At 46.3% G+C, this 16358-nt stretch overlaps 1 protein-coding gene across 3 annotated transcripts in view; it reads left to right on the top strand.

The window, feature by feature from the left end:
* Nucleotides 1-14396: 14396 nt before the first annotated feature.
* Nucleotides 14397-16358, top strand: part of LOC147706804 (calpain-1 catalytic subunit-like) — an 815105-nt gene continuing 813143 nt past the window's right edge. For all 3 annotated transcript variants that reach the window (XM_086925934.1, XM_086925935.1, XM_086925933.1), the window contains exon 1: nucleotides 14397-14684. In XM_086925934.1, the coding sequence (XP_086782060.1) occupies nucleotides 14439-14684 (246 nt within the window). In that variant the 5' untranslated portion in view covers nucleotides 14397-14438. The remainder of the gene's footprint in view (nucleotides 14685-16358) is intronic.

The raw sequence follows: 16358 nt of genomic DNA, 5'->3' as shown, positions 1-16358 counted from the left end.
TGGGATTCTGCGTAACAAAACCTGGTGAGAGTCACACAAGTCACCCCCTCCTGGATTCACCTGGGTGTCTAGTTTTTAAAAATGTATAGGTTTGCCAAGGCTCCCGCAGAGCTAGGGTTCAAAATCCAGCTAGGCACTTGGCAAAATTGGGTTAGTTTTCACATTAAAAATGTGGTGTGTACACGTTGCTTTTTGGCCCATTTCTCGTTGCAGGCACTAGGCCTACCCACACAAGTCAGGTACAATTTTTATAAGGAGACTTTGGGGAATTATGGGGTGGGTGGAAGTTTGTGGATCCACGCAGATTCCAGAACTTTACATCACAGAAATGTGAGGAAAATATGTTTTTTTTTGTTTACAAAGTTTGAGGTTTGCAAGGGATTTGTGGTAACAGAACCTGGTGAGAGTCACACAAGTTGCCCCCTCCTAGGTTCCCCTGGGTGTCTAGTTTTCAAAACGGTATAGGTTTGCTAGGTTTGCCATGGTCCCGGCAGAGCTAGGGTTAAAAGTCAACAGCTAGGCACTTTGTATAAAAAGGGTCAGTTTTCACTGTAAAAATGTGATGTGCCCACTTTGCTTTTTGGCCAGTTTCTTGTCACGGGCATTGGGCCCACCCACACAAGTGAGGTATCATTTATATCGGGAGACTTTGGGGAATGAGGGGTGGGTAGAATTTTGTGGATCCACGCAGATTCTAGAATTTTCCATTACAGAAACAGGAGGATAATTTGTGGGTTTTTTCAAAGTTTGAGGTTTGCAAGGGATTATGGGTAACAGAACGAGTTGAGAGTCACATAAGCCACCCGCTCCTTGACTCCCCTGGATGTCTAGTTTTGAAAAATGTATAGTTTGCTAGATTTGCCAAAGTGCCGGCACAGCTAGGATTCAAAATACACAGCTAGGACCTTTACAAAAAAATTGTCATTTTTCGTTATTGATGCACTTTATAATAATGCTATCAATGTAATAATCGAACAATTCCTAAAGCTTGTATACATGTTCATCTTATGCATACCATAACTTCAATGCATTGCTGTGCTGTTGTTTCTGTTTTTACTAATAAAACAGTTTATACATTTTTTTTTTATTTGTCATTTTTCACTGTAAAAATGTGGTGTGTCCATGTTGCATTGTGGCCCGTTTCTTGTTGCGGACACCAGGCCTACCCACACAAGTGAGGTACCATTTGTATCAGGAGACTTTGGGAAATGAGGGGTGGGTGGAATGTTGTGGATCCATGCAGATTTCAGAACTTTTCATCACCGAAATTTGAGGAAAACATGTTTTTTTTTCTCCAAGTTTGAGGTTTGCAAGGGATTCTGGGTAACAGAACCTGGTGAGAGTCACACAAGGCACCCCCTCCTGGATTCCCTCGGGTGTCTTTTTAAAATGTACAAGTTTGCTAGTTTTGCCAAGGTGCCAGCAGAGCTAGGGTTCAAAAGCCACAGCTAGGACCTTTGAAAAATAGGGGTCAGTTTTCACTGTTAAAATGTGCTGTGTCCACGTTGCGTTTGGGCTGTTTCCTGCTGTGGGCACAAGGTTTACCCACACACGTGAGGTACCATTTTTATTGGGAGACTTAGGGAAACACCGAATTGTAGAGCAACTGTTATTACCTATTGACTTTCTATGCATTTCTGCCTTCCGAATGTGAGACAATGTATAAAAAGAAGTCACTTTGAAAAATGACCTATAATTCACATGCTCGCATTGGTACCCACATATAGCTACTGCTTCTAAACTCTGTATTTTGTTCCTGTTTTGGAAATACATAGGTGTCCTTCATACCTATTTTTCACTCTTCATATTTTACCAAATGAATTGCTATATACCCGGTACACAATGAAAAACCATTGCAAGACGCCGCTCAGTTATTGGCTCTGGGTTCCTCGGGTTCTTGGTGAACCTACAAGTCCTATATATCCCCACAACCAGAAGGTTCCAGCATGTAACAGTATATTGCTTTAAAATATCTGTCATATTTAGAAGTTGTTACAGCTGAAAATGTTGGCACAAATGGCTGTTTTTTTTCAACTCATTTTCAGTTTTTCTTATTTTCAACTGTTAGTTTCTATAAGAAAAACATTGACGGATCTACACAGACAACCCCTTGCTGAATTCAGAATTTTGTCTACTGTCAGAAATATATAGCTTTCTGGGATCCATTATTGATTACATACCCATTCCTACCACTAACTGGAAGGAGGTTGAAAGCACAAAAGGTAGGAAAAATAAGCTATGTCCCAGTAAATTTTCAAAACTGTGTAAAGAATTTTGGTTTTCTGACAAAGGTCTGTGTGTCCCTGAAAGCTGGGAAGATGGCAAATTCAGCACCGCAAACATATTGTTGATACCATTTGCAGGGAAAAAAACAGAAGCTTTCTTCTGCAGCACATAGCTGTATTTTGGCTAATTTCTGGGTCCCCTGTAGGGAAATTCACAAACCATAGTACCTTTAAAATTCCCATGATGTTGGTAGAAAAGAAAACAAATTTGGCGTGGATACCTTATGTGGACAAAAAGTTACAGGGGCCTAAGAGCAAACTAACCCAAAAATAGACAAAAAAAGGCTTCGGGAGTAGAAAGGCCAGGCAGCAAAAGAGTTAAGTGTGCACCATATACTAATCCAGGTTCCTACAACACCCATCATCCTCCATGTAGAAAAGTGACACGCCCATTATCCATAGCTGAATTTGGAAATATATCTTGCCCAGGATATACAACACCTATTTACCACCCAGAATACCCCACGTAAAAATTAGCTGGCCTCATGTTCCAAACAGGAAGACTGGAACAGACCTTTAAAGTCCATAATCCCCCATCATAAAAGAGCTAATTACCATATGTATACATGAAACATGAACATACAGAGCCAGGTACAAGGTATAGCCATTTATCACCAGTCATCCCCATGTAGAAAATCATTATACCCATTATCCCAAGAGAATTCAGTAAAACACTGAGTCCAGGATACATAGCAGCCATGTCTCACCTATAATCCCCCAAGTAAAAATGAGGTACAATATACATTGAACGGACATTGAAATTCATAGTATCCCCATATCATAAATAGCCCATGGGCCCTACAGAAACATATCCTATTCAGTGTCAGGTATATGATAGTCATTGCGCACACTTAAATCCCCATGAAGAAAATAGCCATCCCCTTTTTCTTAAAAGAAACGTATCACCTACAATGCCAGGTATGTGTTACTGTCATTTAACATCCATAATTGCCTTATTAAAAAGGTCTAGTTGAATTACCTCCTGCGTAAATTCTAGCATTGTGTAAATGTAACTGTTGCAAATGTCCCATATTCTGTCTATTTTCCGATTTGAATAAACTAACATTCATTGCTTATTACATCATTACCATACTTCAACTAATTATTCCTCTTAACTAAAGTTCATTATGTATCCACTACCACTTAAAACTCTTGCGTTACAAGTGCCTATGATCCAGTAATGCAATGGTTAAACCCACACATACTCACAAGGAATGTATAATAGAATACATCATCATTGCATAAATGAATTTATGGGTAAGTGAAAATGTACAGTAAGGGCCTGATTACCAGTTTGGCAGTGCGTGAGCGGCCAGCTTCCGCACCACCAACCTGTGTGCGCACTGCCTGCCAGATTACAAGTTTCCTCATTTCTGACTGGCTGTTTTTGGCAGTCCCGCGGCGGTACCACTCAAAATGGCCACCGCAATCGGAACACCAAAGAAAGTTCATGCACGTAATGGACTTTAAATTCCATACAGTGAAGGTACTGGGGTGCATGCACACAGGGGGGCACATATTGTGCCCCCCTGCATGCATCCCCATGCAAATGTCCTTGTAGGGCCCCATTTAAATCAGGACCGCCAAACTTTCCATGACACCACGGGCTGTCCTGAAACTCGTAATATGCCTGGCTGTGCTGCAGAGGTACCACCAGCATATTACTGAGGTCCTGACTGCCACGCCACCGCCAGGGAATGGCGGTTCCCTGGCAGCTGCTGGAGTGCAATGACGGTTCGACCGCCAAGGTTGTGATATGAGGGTCTGACCGCTGGTGTGGTGGAGGCTGGACCGTCACCGCCACGCTCCTGCGAGATTGTCAGTCTTTAGACTGCCAAACTCTTAATTAGGCCCTAAGTGACTGCTTACGAGCAAGGAAATGGTTAATGAAAAGAGTGTTTGTGACAAATGTACCATTGTGATGTGTCATGTAAGCATACAAAAATCACATTTCCCAAGTGTTTTCCATCATACATTGCTAAAGCAGACCGATTACTTAATTTTGTGGCTTTACGGCCAGAGATTCAATAGTTAAAAATGTGTGACGTGGGACATTGGTAATAAAACCATAAAAACAACTTTGGTGGGTAATCAATACAAAATGATGAAAAACGATTGCACCTTCCATGTACGTGAGTTTCAAATAGCACTCCCTCTAGTGGACACTTCAGAGAATGCAGACCATCATACCCTGTGATTCTTTCAGTACACCACCTGGAGAAGAGCAGACGGTTTGTTAGGTCTCGCCTAGGCAGCGCTTGCGCTGTCTCGGTGAGACATGCAGTACATGCTTTAGTGGGGAAATCTCAGTTTGCCTCCATTTTCCTATTTCTTGGGGGAGTGTGTCTTTCAAAATCTTGTACTTTCTAATGGCTAACTGTGTTTTATGTCTCTCCTTTTTTGCCTGTTGGGCGCGCCTATGGTTATTGCCCCCTTAACTAGTATTAGGGCTTTTTTTTTTGTCTGTTGTTTATCAGGGATCTCTTTTTTTAAATGTGCCTTTCTTTTTTTTTTTTTACTTCGAGGCAAGCACGTGATAGTGGATGCATGTGTGTGTGCGCCTATGCACCGGTATACCACTGAGGCTGCAGGAGTGGACGGATGGCGGATTTCACGCTCGCTAGGCAACCCAGGATGTTTTCCTTCTCCGCTGCCTCCTATGCCGCTGCTGCCGCCACCTCCCCCTCGCCGTCGGGCAGCAGGGAGAGCTGTGCCCCAGACATGCGGCCAAGGGAAGACAAGTGTTTTTGTTTTTATTTCTGCTTAAACATGCTTTCAGTACAAAACACATTCACCTTTCGTGAGTCTTTTAAAAACATTTTTCTAGTTTTGTATTTGTTGTGACACTCCGTTGCACCTGGCCCAGTGCAGCACCTTTACCCTTCTCTGCAACTTGCCCTCAATAGCCCTCCCAGATCACTACTTGCCCATACATAAAAATACTCAATGTTATACATGCACAATGTTTGTAAGACATTACTATTCCGTTCAGGCAATCGCTACAGATTTATGACTAGTATTATAACCTAATACAATGTTACTATTTTTGCTATTCATAATTTATATATGCAATACGAGTGTGTTGTTTATATAATGTATTGACATCAGTGGTCCTACTGTCCTGTTGCGCCCAAGTATGTAACGATGATTCAGGTCTACCTTCAATACTGTCCGCGTGATGAGGCTGTCTTTCAACATGGCCACCTTGCTAGTGCACCAGTATAGAGGAGGCTTTTGCGGCTGCCATGCCCATCTCCTACTGCAGCCACCGCATCCCAACCCTCAGTCAGCCTTCCTTTCTGGAGCCACCTCATCCTGCTGCTTGACTGTCCGCTGCAGCAGCAGCTCCCTGACCCAAGTGCACAGCACATGGCACACCCCTTCTATCTCCCTGCCCTGCTGCCTGTCGCCCGCCTCCTGCACTCGCCCATGTGCTTCTCCTCATTTCCTTCCATATTTTACTTCTGTGTCCTGCCCCTGTGTTATCTCGATAGTACAAGCAATACTGCTGAAGTGTTACACAGCTTTCGGCTGTTGTTTTTGAGGGGCAGATACCCACTTGGTTTTATTCAGGGACACCATATGGATGTTCTATCAGTGGGATTTCTCCTTACATTTTTTGTGTGTAATGTTGCCCTATGCTTCACCCCTAAACCGTTTAGTTTGCTGAAATTAACCCGGAACGTATTTTTTTGATGAGCAAGTGTAGCACTAAGGAAAATTCCTTTTTTTTTTTTCTTTGCCTAGCGGTTATAACTCACTGGTGTTGCTCCTGTCCTGATTTTATCGAGCTCAGAGAGTTAAAAGACTCAGGGGCATACTATCAAGACAGGCGATAAAATGATCGTCGCTTTAGCGGCAGAAAACTGCACCTAAAGCGGCGATAATGAGCTTGATAATATGCTCTATGGAATTCCAATTGAAGCTCATGTTAGATGCCCTTCACATTTAACATGGGGTTCAATTGGAATTCCATAGAACATATTATCAAGCCCATTATCTCCGTTTTAGCGGCAGTTTTCTGCCGCTAAAGCAGCAATAATGTTATCGCCTGTCTTGATAATATGCCCCTCAGTTAGCCAAATAGTATTAGCAAGTAGTGTCCTGCAGGCCATACACAAATCACAGCAATGTGTGCGTTAGCCCAGTATGCACCCCGATGATCATGTCATACATACTGTTCATCCGCAAAACTCTGCAGCAGCTGCACGGACCATTTGCGCTAGTTTACTGACATTATGGCCGGCAGGCGATGCCTGGTGCTCTAAACCACTTAGCTTTTATACTGAAACTGTAAACTCCAGGTATATCGCAGCATCAGGTACATTTAACCATCTAGCAGTTCTACCTGAAACCAATGGATAGGGTTGGTCAACTGCACACTGCGTGGCAAAGGAAAGACATAGACGTGATGTACCCAAATCACCATAAGAAAAGGAACCTGTGACTTGAAGGTTACACATCAAACTCTGCAGTGAGCTCTCAACCCTGTGCACTATCTTCATATTTGGGAATTCCCAAAGTGTGGTCCAGACACCCAGGAAGTGCTGTTCAATCCCATAGGCTGTTTTTTTTCTTTGTGCCAGGCACATATCTTTGCATCTGATTATTTTTCATCTGCTTATGATCGGTTGCTGCGTTATCAACCAGGTAAAATGCTGCATAGTTAATGTGCAAGGTAAAATATTCTATAAGAAGCGGCATCATGTGTGGGCGATGATAACAAACATCTGTGGTGGGGATACTATAAAACTCTGCAAACTCCTCTGACTCCTTACATCCTTACCGACCTTGAACCCTCCTGATATGACACCAGTGCTTAATTTGAGCTGGTGTTTACAGGTGGGGTTCACAGGCATCCGATTTTGCAGACTGGCACTTATCATATTTTGACGCAGAGCAAGGGAGAGCAAAACATAAAAGAACAAGATTTGCAGTGCAATAGGTCTCGCATTTATGTGAGTTTGAGCTATTGGCATTGTAAATGACAATGCCTTTTATTTATAAATCATATTTCTTAATTTAAATCTTATTTCTTAATATTCTTATTTATTTATTCTTCAACACACAAATCCCCTCCACACCACACAATTCCACGCCACACATTTACACACCTAACTAATCCAATCCAACCTACGTAATTCCACAACCCACCACATACACTCCATAACACATAAGTAAAAGCAATTCCATTTACAATGCCAATAACCCCAATAAATACAAGCCCTATTGCAATAGCAATAAACATTGCCATTTACAATGCCAATAGCTCCAACTCTAACAAATGTGAGACCGATTGCATTTCCAATGCTTGTTTTTAAACGCTGAGGCTGCCGCCGCTACCCACTTCATTGTATTGATAACAATGGTTACGAAGTAAACAAAACATCACTATGGGCAGCTGGGCTACCTCCCTTTTGGCTCTCTGCCGTTGGTTATGGGACGAACTGTAAAATGCAGCAATTAATAAAGGCAGTTTCTTTTCGTGAGCAAAAAACTCTTGCACCCTTGCCTATCCGGGAACCAAGATCAGGCAGCACTGGGGGAAAAACATGTTACTTTAGTATATGTATGTCTGTGTTTTAATTCTGTGCAGTCTTGGTAGACTTGGAGAAAGGTAAACAGGATAAGGCATGTGCTGCAGGGGTCATGGCATCACATGTGCACATGCCATATGTTATCTAGCACAGCTTGACTCTATATCCTTAGTTTAGATTTCCAAAACCCACATTCAGGACAAGTCACAGGCCTAGAAGTAGGATTTTATTTTGGAAACCACAGATGATATAGGACTACAACGGCAAATCTCAAGGAGAAAGCAGGATATAAGAACAGCAGCTAGTGGTAATCCTACCCAGAAAATTAAGTGCACAATTGATGGCCCTTATAAATTAGCTTATTTAGGCCCCAACACATGACTTTGATTGGCTGAGTGAGTATAGGGTAAGAATGGGAACCTGCATCATGCTCAGCAGTGATCTAGTTTGCAGACCCCATCTCAGTCTGTAATTATGCTGGAGCTGGGGAGCACAGTAGGTGATTTGCACTTGTTGTACACAAGAGTAAGTACCAAAGGTGGTCTGTATTTAGGCTGAAGCTGGGAGAAATACAGGGGGTGGTCTTTACTTGTGTTGGTGCCGAGAAGGTGCAGCTGGTTGCTTGTTCTACTGCTGGAGCGGTGGAGACGCAGGAGGTGGTCTGTGCTTGTGTTGGTGCCGAGAAGGTGCGGCTGGTTGCTTGTTCTACTGCTGGAGCGGTAGAGACGCAGGAGGTGGTCTGTGCTTGTGTTGGTGCTGAAAAGGTGCAGCTGGTTGCTTGTTCTACTGCTGGAGCGGTGGAGACGCAGGTGGTGGTCTGTGCTTGTGTTGGTGCCGAGAAGGTGCGGCTGGTTGCTTGTTCTACTGCTGGAGCGGTAGAGACGCAGGAGGTGGTCTGTGCTTGTGTTGGTGCTGAAAAGGTGCAGCTGGTTGCTTGTTCTACTGCTGGAGCGGTGGAGACGCAGGTGGTGGTCTGTGCTTGTGTTGGTGCTGAGAAGGTGCGGCTGGTTGCTTGTTCTACTGCTGGAGCGGTAGAGACGCAGGAGGTGGTCTGTGCTTGTGTTGGTGCTGAAAAAGTGCAGCTGGTTGCTTGTTCTACTGCTGGAGCGGTGGAGACGCAGGAGGTGGTCTGTGCTTGTGTTGGTGCCGAGAAGGTGCGGATGGTTGCTTGTTCTACTGCTGGAGCGGTGGAGACGCAGGAGGTGGTCTGTGCTTGTGTTGGTGTCGAGAAGGTGCAGCTGGTTGCTTGTTCTACTGCTGGAGCGTGGAGATGCAGGAGGTGGTCTGTGCTTGTGTTGGTGCTGAAAAGGTGCAGCTGGTTGCTTGTTCTACTGCTGGAGCGGTGGAGACGCAGGAGGTGGTCTGTGCTTGTGTTGGTGCTGAGAAGGTGCGGCTGGTTGCTTGTTCTACTGCTGGAGCGGTAGAGACGCAGGAGGTGGTCTGTGCTTGTGTTGGTGCTGAAAAGGTGCAGCTGGTTGCTTGTTCTACTGCTGGAGCGGTGGAGACGCAGGAGGTGGTCTGTGCTTGTGTTGGTGCTGAGAAGGTGCGGATGGTTGCTTGTTCTACTGCTGGAGCGGTGGAGACGCAGGAGGTGGTCTGTGCTTGTGTTGGTGCCGAGAAGGTGCGGATGGTTGCTTGTTCTACTGCTGGAGCGGTGGAGACGCAGGAGGTGGTCTGTGCTTGTGTTGGTGCCGAGAAGGTGCAGCTGGTTGCTTGTTCTACTGCTGGAGCGTGGAGACGCAGGAGGTGGTCTGTGCTTGTGTTGGTGCCGAGAAGGTGCGGCCGGTTGCTTGTTCTACTGCTGGAGCGATAGAGTCGCAGGAGGTGGTCTGTGCTTGTGTTGGTGTCGAAAAGGTGCAGCTGGTTACTTGTTCTACTGCTGGAGCGGTAGAGGCGCAGGAGGTGGTCTGTGCTTGTGTTGGTGCTGAAAAGGTGCAGCTGGTTGCTTGTTCTACTGCTGGAGCGATAGAGTCGCAGGAGGTGGTCTGTGCTTGTGTTGGTGTCGAAAAGGTGCAGCTGGTTACTTGTTCTACTGCTGGAGCGGTAGAGGCGCAGGAGGTGGTCTGTGCTTGTGTTGGTGCTGAAAAGGTGCAGCTGGTTGCTTGTTCTACTGCTGGAGCGGTGGAGACGCAGGAGGTGGTCTGTGCTTGTGTTGGTGCCGAGAAGGTGCAGCTGGTTGCTTGTTCTACTGCTGGAGCAGTGGAGACGCAGGAGGTGGTCTGTGCTTGTGTTGGTGCCGAGAAGGTGCGGCTGGTTGCTTGTTCTACTGCAGGAGCGGTGGAGATGCAGGAGGTGGTCTGTGCTTGTGTTGGTGCCGAGAAGGTGCGGCTGGTTGCTTGTTCTACTGATGGAGCGGTAGAGACGCAGGAGGTGGTCTGTGCTTGTGTTGGTGCTGAAAAGGTGCAGCTGGTTACTTGTTCTACTGCTGGAGAGGTAGAGACGCAGGAGGTGGTCTGTGCTTGTGTTGGTGCTGAAAAGGTGCAGCTGGTTGCTTGTTCTACTGCTGGAGCGGTGGAGACGCAGGAGGTGGTCTGTGCTTGTGTTGGTGCAGAAAATGTGCAGCTGGTTGCTTGTTCTACTGCTGGAGCGGTGGAGATGCAGGAGCAGGTCTGTAACAGGGTTGTATTTGAAGACGTCAAGTAGGTTACAGTGCTTAAGCTAGGGGGTGATCAATACTCACGCTGAGGAAGTGCAGGAGGTGGTCTGTACTTGTGTTATGCCTGAGAGTAGCTTGTTGCTAGTTGTACTGGAGCTGTGGGAAGTGCAGGAGGTTGTTTTTTATTGTGCTGGAGCTTGGGACGGTACAGGAGGAGGGCTGTACTTGAGTTGAAGCGGGAGGAAGTGTTGGAGGTAGAGTAGTTGTACATGAGCTGGACGAAGTGCATGAGTTTGTACTTGTGTGGGATCTCAGGGAAAAGCATGAGGTGGGCTGTACTTCTGTTGGAGCTTCTGGGGTGGGGAACATCCATTACGACTCAGTCTTTACACCGCACTACCATTACAACACCGCTTTTACAACGCAAGTCGTTACCACGACTTGCGCTGGAGGGCGCTCTAGGCTAAGGAATAGTAGATTTACTATTCCAACACCTTCCCTACTGTACGTAGGCTGGAGTTGGAATAGTAAATTATACTATTCCTAAGTCCAGCACCCTACAGCGCAAGTCGTGGTAACGACTTGCGTTGTAAAACCAGCGTTGTAATGGTAGTGCGGTGTAAAGACTGCGTCGTAACGTCATACATCCATGTCCGCCTCCTGATTTGACGTAATAAATCATCCTTCCCACCATCAGCTCTGGCGCAATACCCTTGGTGCACTATCAAACCCCATGAATTATCATGCCCACCAGAGATTACAACACCGCAATAGAGGGTGGACGCCATGATTCCCTGGGTCTTCTAATAAATTAGTGTACTAGTTGTTCTTTCACCACCAGAGGGGTGACATAATCAGGGCCTTAAGTGGGCCAGGTCCTGCCGGTGCTCTGCACCAGCAGTTCTAAAAAGCAGGTGCCGAGACGGGTCTCTATCGGGATCTCCATTTCTGCCCTCACCATCAGGGTGAAGAAAATTGTAACTCTGCAGCAGCAGCACCCTTCACTGCCTTTGATGTAACTTCAAATTTCAGAACTGAAGCATTTTCAATATAATATGCAACAAACCTACAGTTGTTGCTTATTTATCTTATGCAACTAACAGCCATTGAGAAAGCTGATAGATTGGTATTGGTATTGGAATTTATAAAGCGCGACTGTCGCTCCGGAAGGAGCATCCTGGCGCTAACTGGAAAGTATGCATGAGGTTGAAGGAAGGTGGGATTAGATGGCATCCAGCACGTACTCGTCAGAAAGGCTGAAGATCCAGGTTTTTAGTTGTTTCCTAAAATGGATTTCCTTGGTGAGGGACCTCAGGTGCTGGGGCATGGAATTCCAAGCTCTGGAAGATAAGTGGGTGAGGGTTTTACCCCCTTTGGTTTTTAGGTTGAAGATGGCTTGTTGTAGGTGTAATGTTACATGCTGTATAATATATCTGGATACAATGACAGAAGAGGCAAAATACTAGTCGGGCGGCACACTCTGCTAAGCACAGATTTTTAGGTTGTGTTTTAAGCCACGCCCTTAATGTAATCAATCAATCAATCATGGGTTAATAAAGCGCACTACTCACTCGTTAAGGTCTCAAGGAGCTTGGGGGACGTACAGTTACGTTGGGGTCATCTGAAGAGCTAGGTCTTGCGATCTCTCCTGAACTGGAGCAGCGTAAGGCGTTGCTGGAATTGGAGGAGGAGGCTGCCAGGTAGGAGATGGACTTTCCACCAACTCCGTTTCTGTAGAAGCATGGGATGGTGGCCAGGGAGAGGTTGGCTAAACAGAGTTTCTCTTGGGGGTATGGAAGGAAAGATGGTTGTTGAGGTATTGTGGACCGATGTTTTGGAGGGCCTTGTGTGCGTGCTTGAGCAGCTTGAAAGGGATCCTTCTTTAGACGGAAAGCCAGTGCAGATCGCAGAGGTGTCGGGTGATGTGGTTGTGCCTGGGGATGTTGAGGACTAGTATGGCTGCGGCATTCTGAATGGTCTGGAGTTAGTGGAGAAGTTTTTTGTTAATTACATTGACCCACGCCCCTTTGAGAGACCCCCCAGTTTTTTCATCCCACTTAAACCCCTGGACATAATGATTCACTGTGGGTCTGAGTGCATTTGTGCACAGGTGGTTCCGGCACCACTACAGGAGTTGAACATGATGATTCAGAGATTTTACTAGTACAAAACAGCAGATGGCGAGCACAAGGATTCACAGGGTCTCCTTGTACACTGGTACAGACCATTGTACACTGGATCACAATGGTTACTGCTCCAGTGCAAGCAGTGGACGTGATTCACAGGGTCTCCTTGTACACTAGTACACCAGTGGTTACTGCCTCACTACACGCAGTGAACACAGTGATTCACAGGGCTCCTTGTACACAATGCTTACGGCTCAAGTGCAAGCAGTGGACGTGATTCACAGGGTCTCCTTGCACACTGATACACAGTGCTTACTGCTCCAGTGCAAGCAGTGGACGTGATTCACAGGGTCTCCTTGTACACTGGGACACAGTGCTTACTGCTCCAGTGCAAGCAGTGGACGTGATTCACAGGGTTTCCTTGCACACTGGTACACAGTGCTTACTGCTCCAGTGCAAGCAGTGGACATGATTCACAGGGTCTCCTTGTACACTGGTACACAGTGCTTACTGCTCCAGTGCAAGCAGTGGACATGATTCACAGGGTCTCCTTGTACACTGGTACACAGTGCTTACTGCTCCAGTGCAAGCAGTGGACATGATTCACAGGGTCTCCTTGCACACTGGTACACAGTGCTTACTGCTCCAGTGCAAGCAGTGGACATGATTCACAGGGTCTCCTTGTACACTGGTACACAGTGCTTACAGCTCCAAAGCAAGCAGTGGACATGATTCACAGGGTCTCCTTGTACACTATCACACCACTAGTTATTGCACCACAGCAGTCAGTGGAAACAATGAAACAGAGGGTTCAAGAACCTTAGTAAATTGACGGCTTTTGCACCACAATAGGAATAAAGCACAATAGTTTACAGATCTCTTTATGTATTTGAACAGTGATGGTGTTGATACTACGCGAGACCCGGCCCAGTACCCAGGGCGGACTAGCCGTAGCAGGCATTGTGCGTTACCCCAGTGGGTCACGAGGGTGGGTGCCGGTTTTGGGCACCAGGGCACCATTTTTGTTACTGGGGCTGGCAATAACTACCTGCTTATACAAAATCTTCCAAAACCGTCCTATCAAACATCTGTCCCCTCACCGGGGGCCAGCCGAGCAGTTTGCCAGGACTGGTTTTGGTTCCCAGCCCAGCCCTGCCAGTACCGACCTGGGTGTTCCATGCTTCTGCTGGGTATCGTTGCAGCCCTGTACAGGAGTGAAGCCCATCTGTGGTTCAAGACACTAGGTAGGTAAAGGGCTAGCTTCAGGGCAGGGCTGACCATACCTGGCATTGGGCCTTTACTCAGGAGGCTGGAAGGGTGGGGGGAGGTTTTGCAGCAGTGCTATACTATTGGTCCCCAGTAACAAAAGCAGCAGTGCTTCACCCTTGTGCCCCCCAAGCCCACGGTAGCCACGGCTGCTTTGAGGTCCCAGTCAGGCCCTGGGTAGGCATCTTGTGGGTAAGTCAAACACACAAAAGGTGATGGGAGGAATGCTTGCGATACGTCTCACCATCGGTAATCGCTCAGGGTATCATTCGAACCCACTGAACTAAGAAGGGTTAACCCTGATGGGGGTTCGTCAGCCGTGTATAGCTTGACACCAATTGGTCTAGGTTACTTGTGTTCCTGTCTAGAGAGAGAACTGTTAGTGGTGCACCTGGGTCCCTGCACAACCTTGGGGAGCACACCTCATGTGGTTTGTTTGCTGTGCTGTTATTAAGACTTTGTTTGTTCCCTCCCACTACTTCACCAAGAACTAATTATCATATGTAAGTTTGCATTTGTTTTATGCATTGTCTCCACTTATATAAACCTCATGTGCCCTGAGCCTTCCACTTCCATTTCACCAGAGTTAAGCACTCACTCTCCATTCTCTCTCCTCAGCGGTGACAACATGGCAGACATGATAGCGAAGATTGCTAAACTGAAGCGCGACCTTCAGAAAGCGGGCGCGGGCGGCGAGCACAGCAACGCCATCAAGTACCTGAAGCAGGACTACGAGAGCCTGAAGCAGCAGTGTCTGGAGAGTGGCACCCTCTTCGAGGACCCCGAATTCCCCGCGGGCGCCGCCTCGCTTGGCTACGATAAACTGGGTCCGGACTCCGAGAAGGCAAAGGGGGTGGAATGGAAGCGTCCATCGGTAAGTACAGGCAAATCCATAGGCGAAACCAGGAAAAAATACCCCTCTCCCTAATTTGAATCTTCCCCAAATGCCTCTGAAATTATAAGAATACCCTTAAACTTCTTAAAAATGTTTTTTCATATGGTGTCAAAATGGTGCATTTTACTGCACCTTTTTCGAAGATTTTTGCCAAAAAGTTGCATGTTTTCCTGGCATTTCTTTGAGCAAAACTAAGGGAATAATGCAAAAATACTAAATAAGGCTCACCTACTCTAGGAGGTTGTGGGGAGGAAGGGGTGGGTGGTCCACCCAAGGAAAGTGAGGCCATAGCATTCCGCCCTCGGGGTGAATTAAAGGCTGACTGCTAAAGCGTGTGGTGATTTGCAGGTCACAGCTTAGAATTCTGGCCATCCCATTGTGGCCTATCATTCTTCTGAAGTTGTCAAATTGGGTAATAGTAGCAACTGCATTTACAGTTCTTAGAAAGGCAGAAGTTCAGCGTTAAGGGCTATATCGAAAGAATATTCCTAATTACTCCTTCTTTAGTTTTACAGTAATTGAACGTTGTGCTTTTTGAGCTAAATCAGTACTTGATCAATATCCTGAATGAATCTGACTTGTAAAGAATACAAATATAGGTCAGGAACACTGCTTGAAGGCATGCCTGACCTGTGGGTCAAGTGATGCGCGGTGACGCGGTCACCCCAATCCAGCCGCACAGCTCAGCAATTCATTTTCTGCAATACTTTATTTTTGCCACTTTTAGTCCCATATTTCACCAATGTTATTCCGCATTTTCAATACATCTTGAACTATAATCCACATATACTGATGTCATGCAATGCTCCAGCTTCTAATGTTCAAGTTGTGCACAATGGCCTCGTCCAAGAACAAGATGAAAAAGCATGTTTTGTTCAAAGTTGAATGACCTGTAGGTCAGGCATGCCTTTACGCTGTAATTCTCCCGGAGCAGCGGAGGTAGTGGAGCCAGGCCCACCAGCAGGAGCAGGGCAGAGGACACCGATCTGGGAGAAAGGTAAGTCTTCCACTGCACAGGTGAACTCCGTTCCGCTGCGTAGGGGGAGTTTTGGGAAACTTCGCACTCCAAACTGAGTGCAGAGTTACTAAATCTCCGCAAACTTCACTTTACTCCTGCCCCGCGTTCTCAAGAAGGTCAGGATCGACTGGGCTCAAAATATCTTAGTGGGTTTGAACGGGGAAAGGAGAATTTGGTAACCAAAACTCCACCTTTATGTGTGGAGATTGAGCGGTGACAGTTGAATGCCTTCGATCTTTCTCTCGAGATTTGTAATGTCATCTTGGCAGCCAGGCATCCCTCCACAGGCAACTGTATATGAATGCCATTGGGACAAATTTGTGGCTTGCTGTTCCTCCTGTCATGTTGCCAAATGTTCTGCTTCCTTGTCGGAGGAGTTATTGTTTGTGTAGGTTGTGTTGTGTTATGTTGTGTTATGTGAACTGGAGTTGTAAAGCACAACTTATCATCCAAGGGGTATCCAGGAGCTGGAGACAGTGTGAAGGCCATCTACAGGGTCTTAGTTGAAGAGCTAGGTTTTCAGTTTCTAGCAGAATTCTAAAAGCAAGGAGGAAGCCCTTAAGTGTAAGAAAGGTTGTTCCACGTTTTTGGTGCTAGGTATGAGAAAGCTAGGCCTCCTGTGTTGCTTTTGGGCA

This window comes from Lissotriton vulgaris, chromosome 6 (genome assembly GCF_964263255.1).
Source record: "Lissotriton vulgaris chromosome 6, aLisVul1.2, whole genome shotgun sequence".
In the NCBI taxonomy this organism is placed as follows: Eukaryota; Metazoa; Chordata; class Amphibia; order Caudata; family Salamandridae; genus Lissotriton; species Lissotriton vulgaris.
The sequence above is the reverse complement of the archived record's forward strand: the minus strand, read 5'-3'. Positions and strand labels throughout refer to the sequence as shown.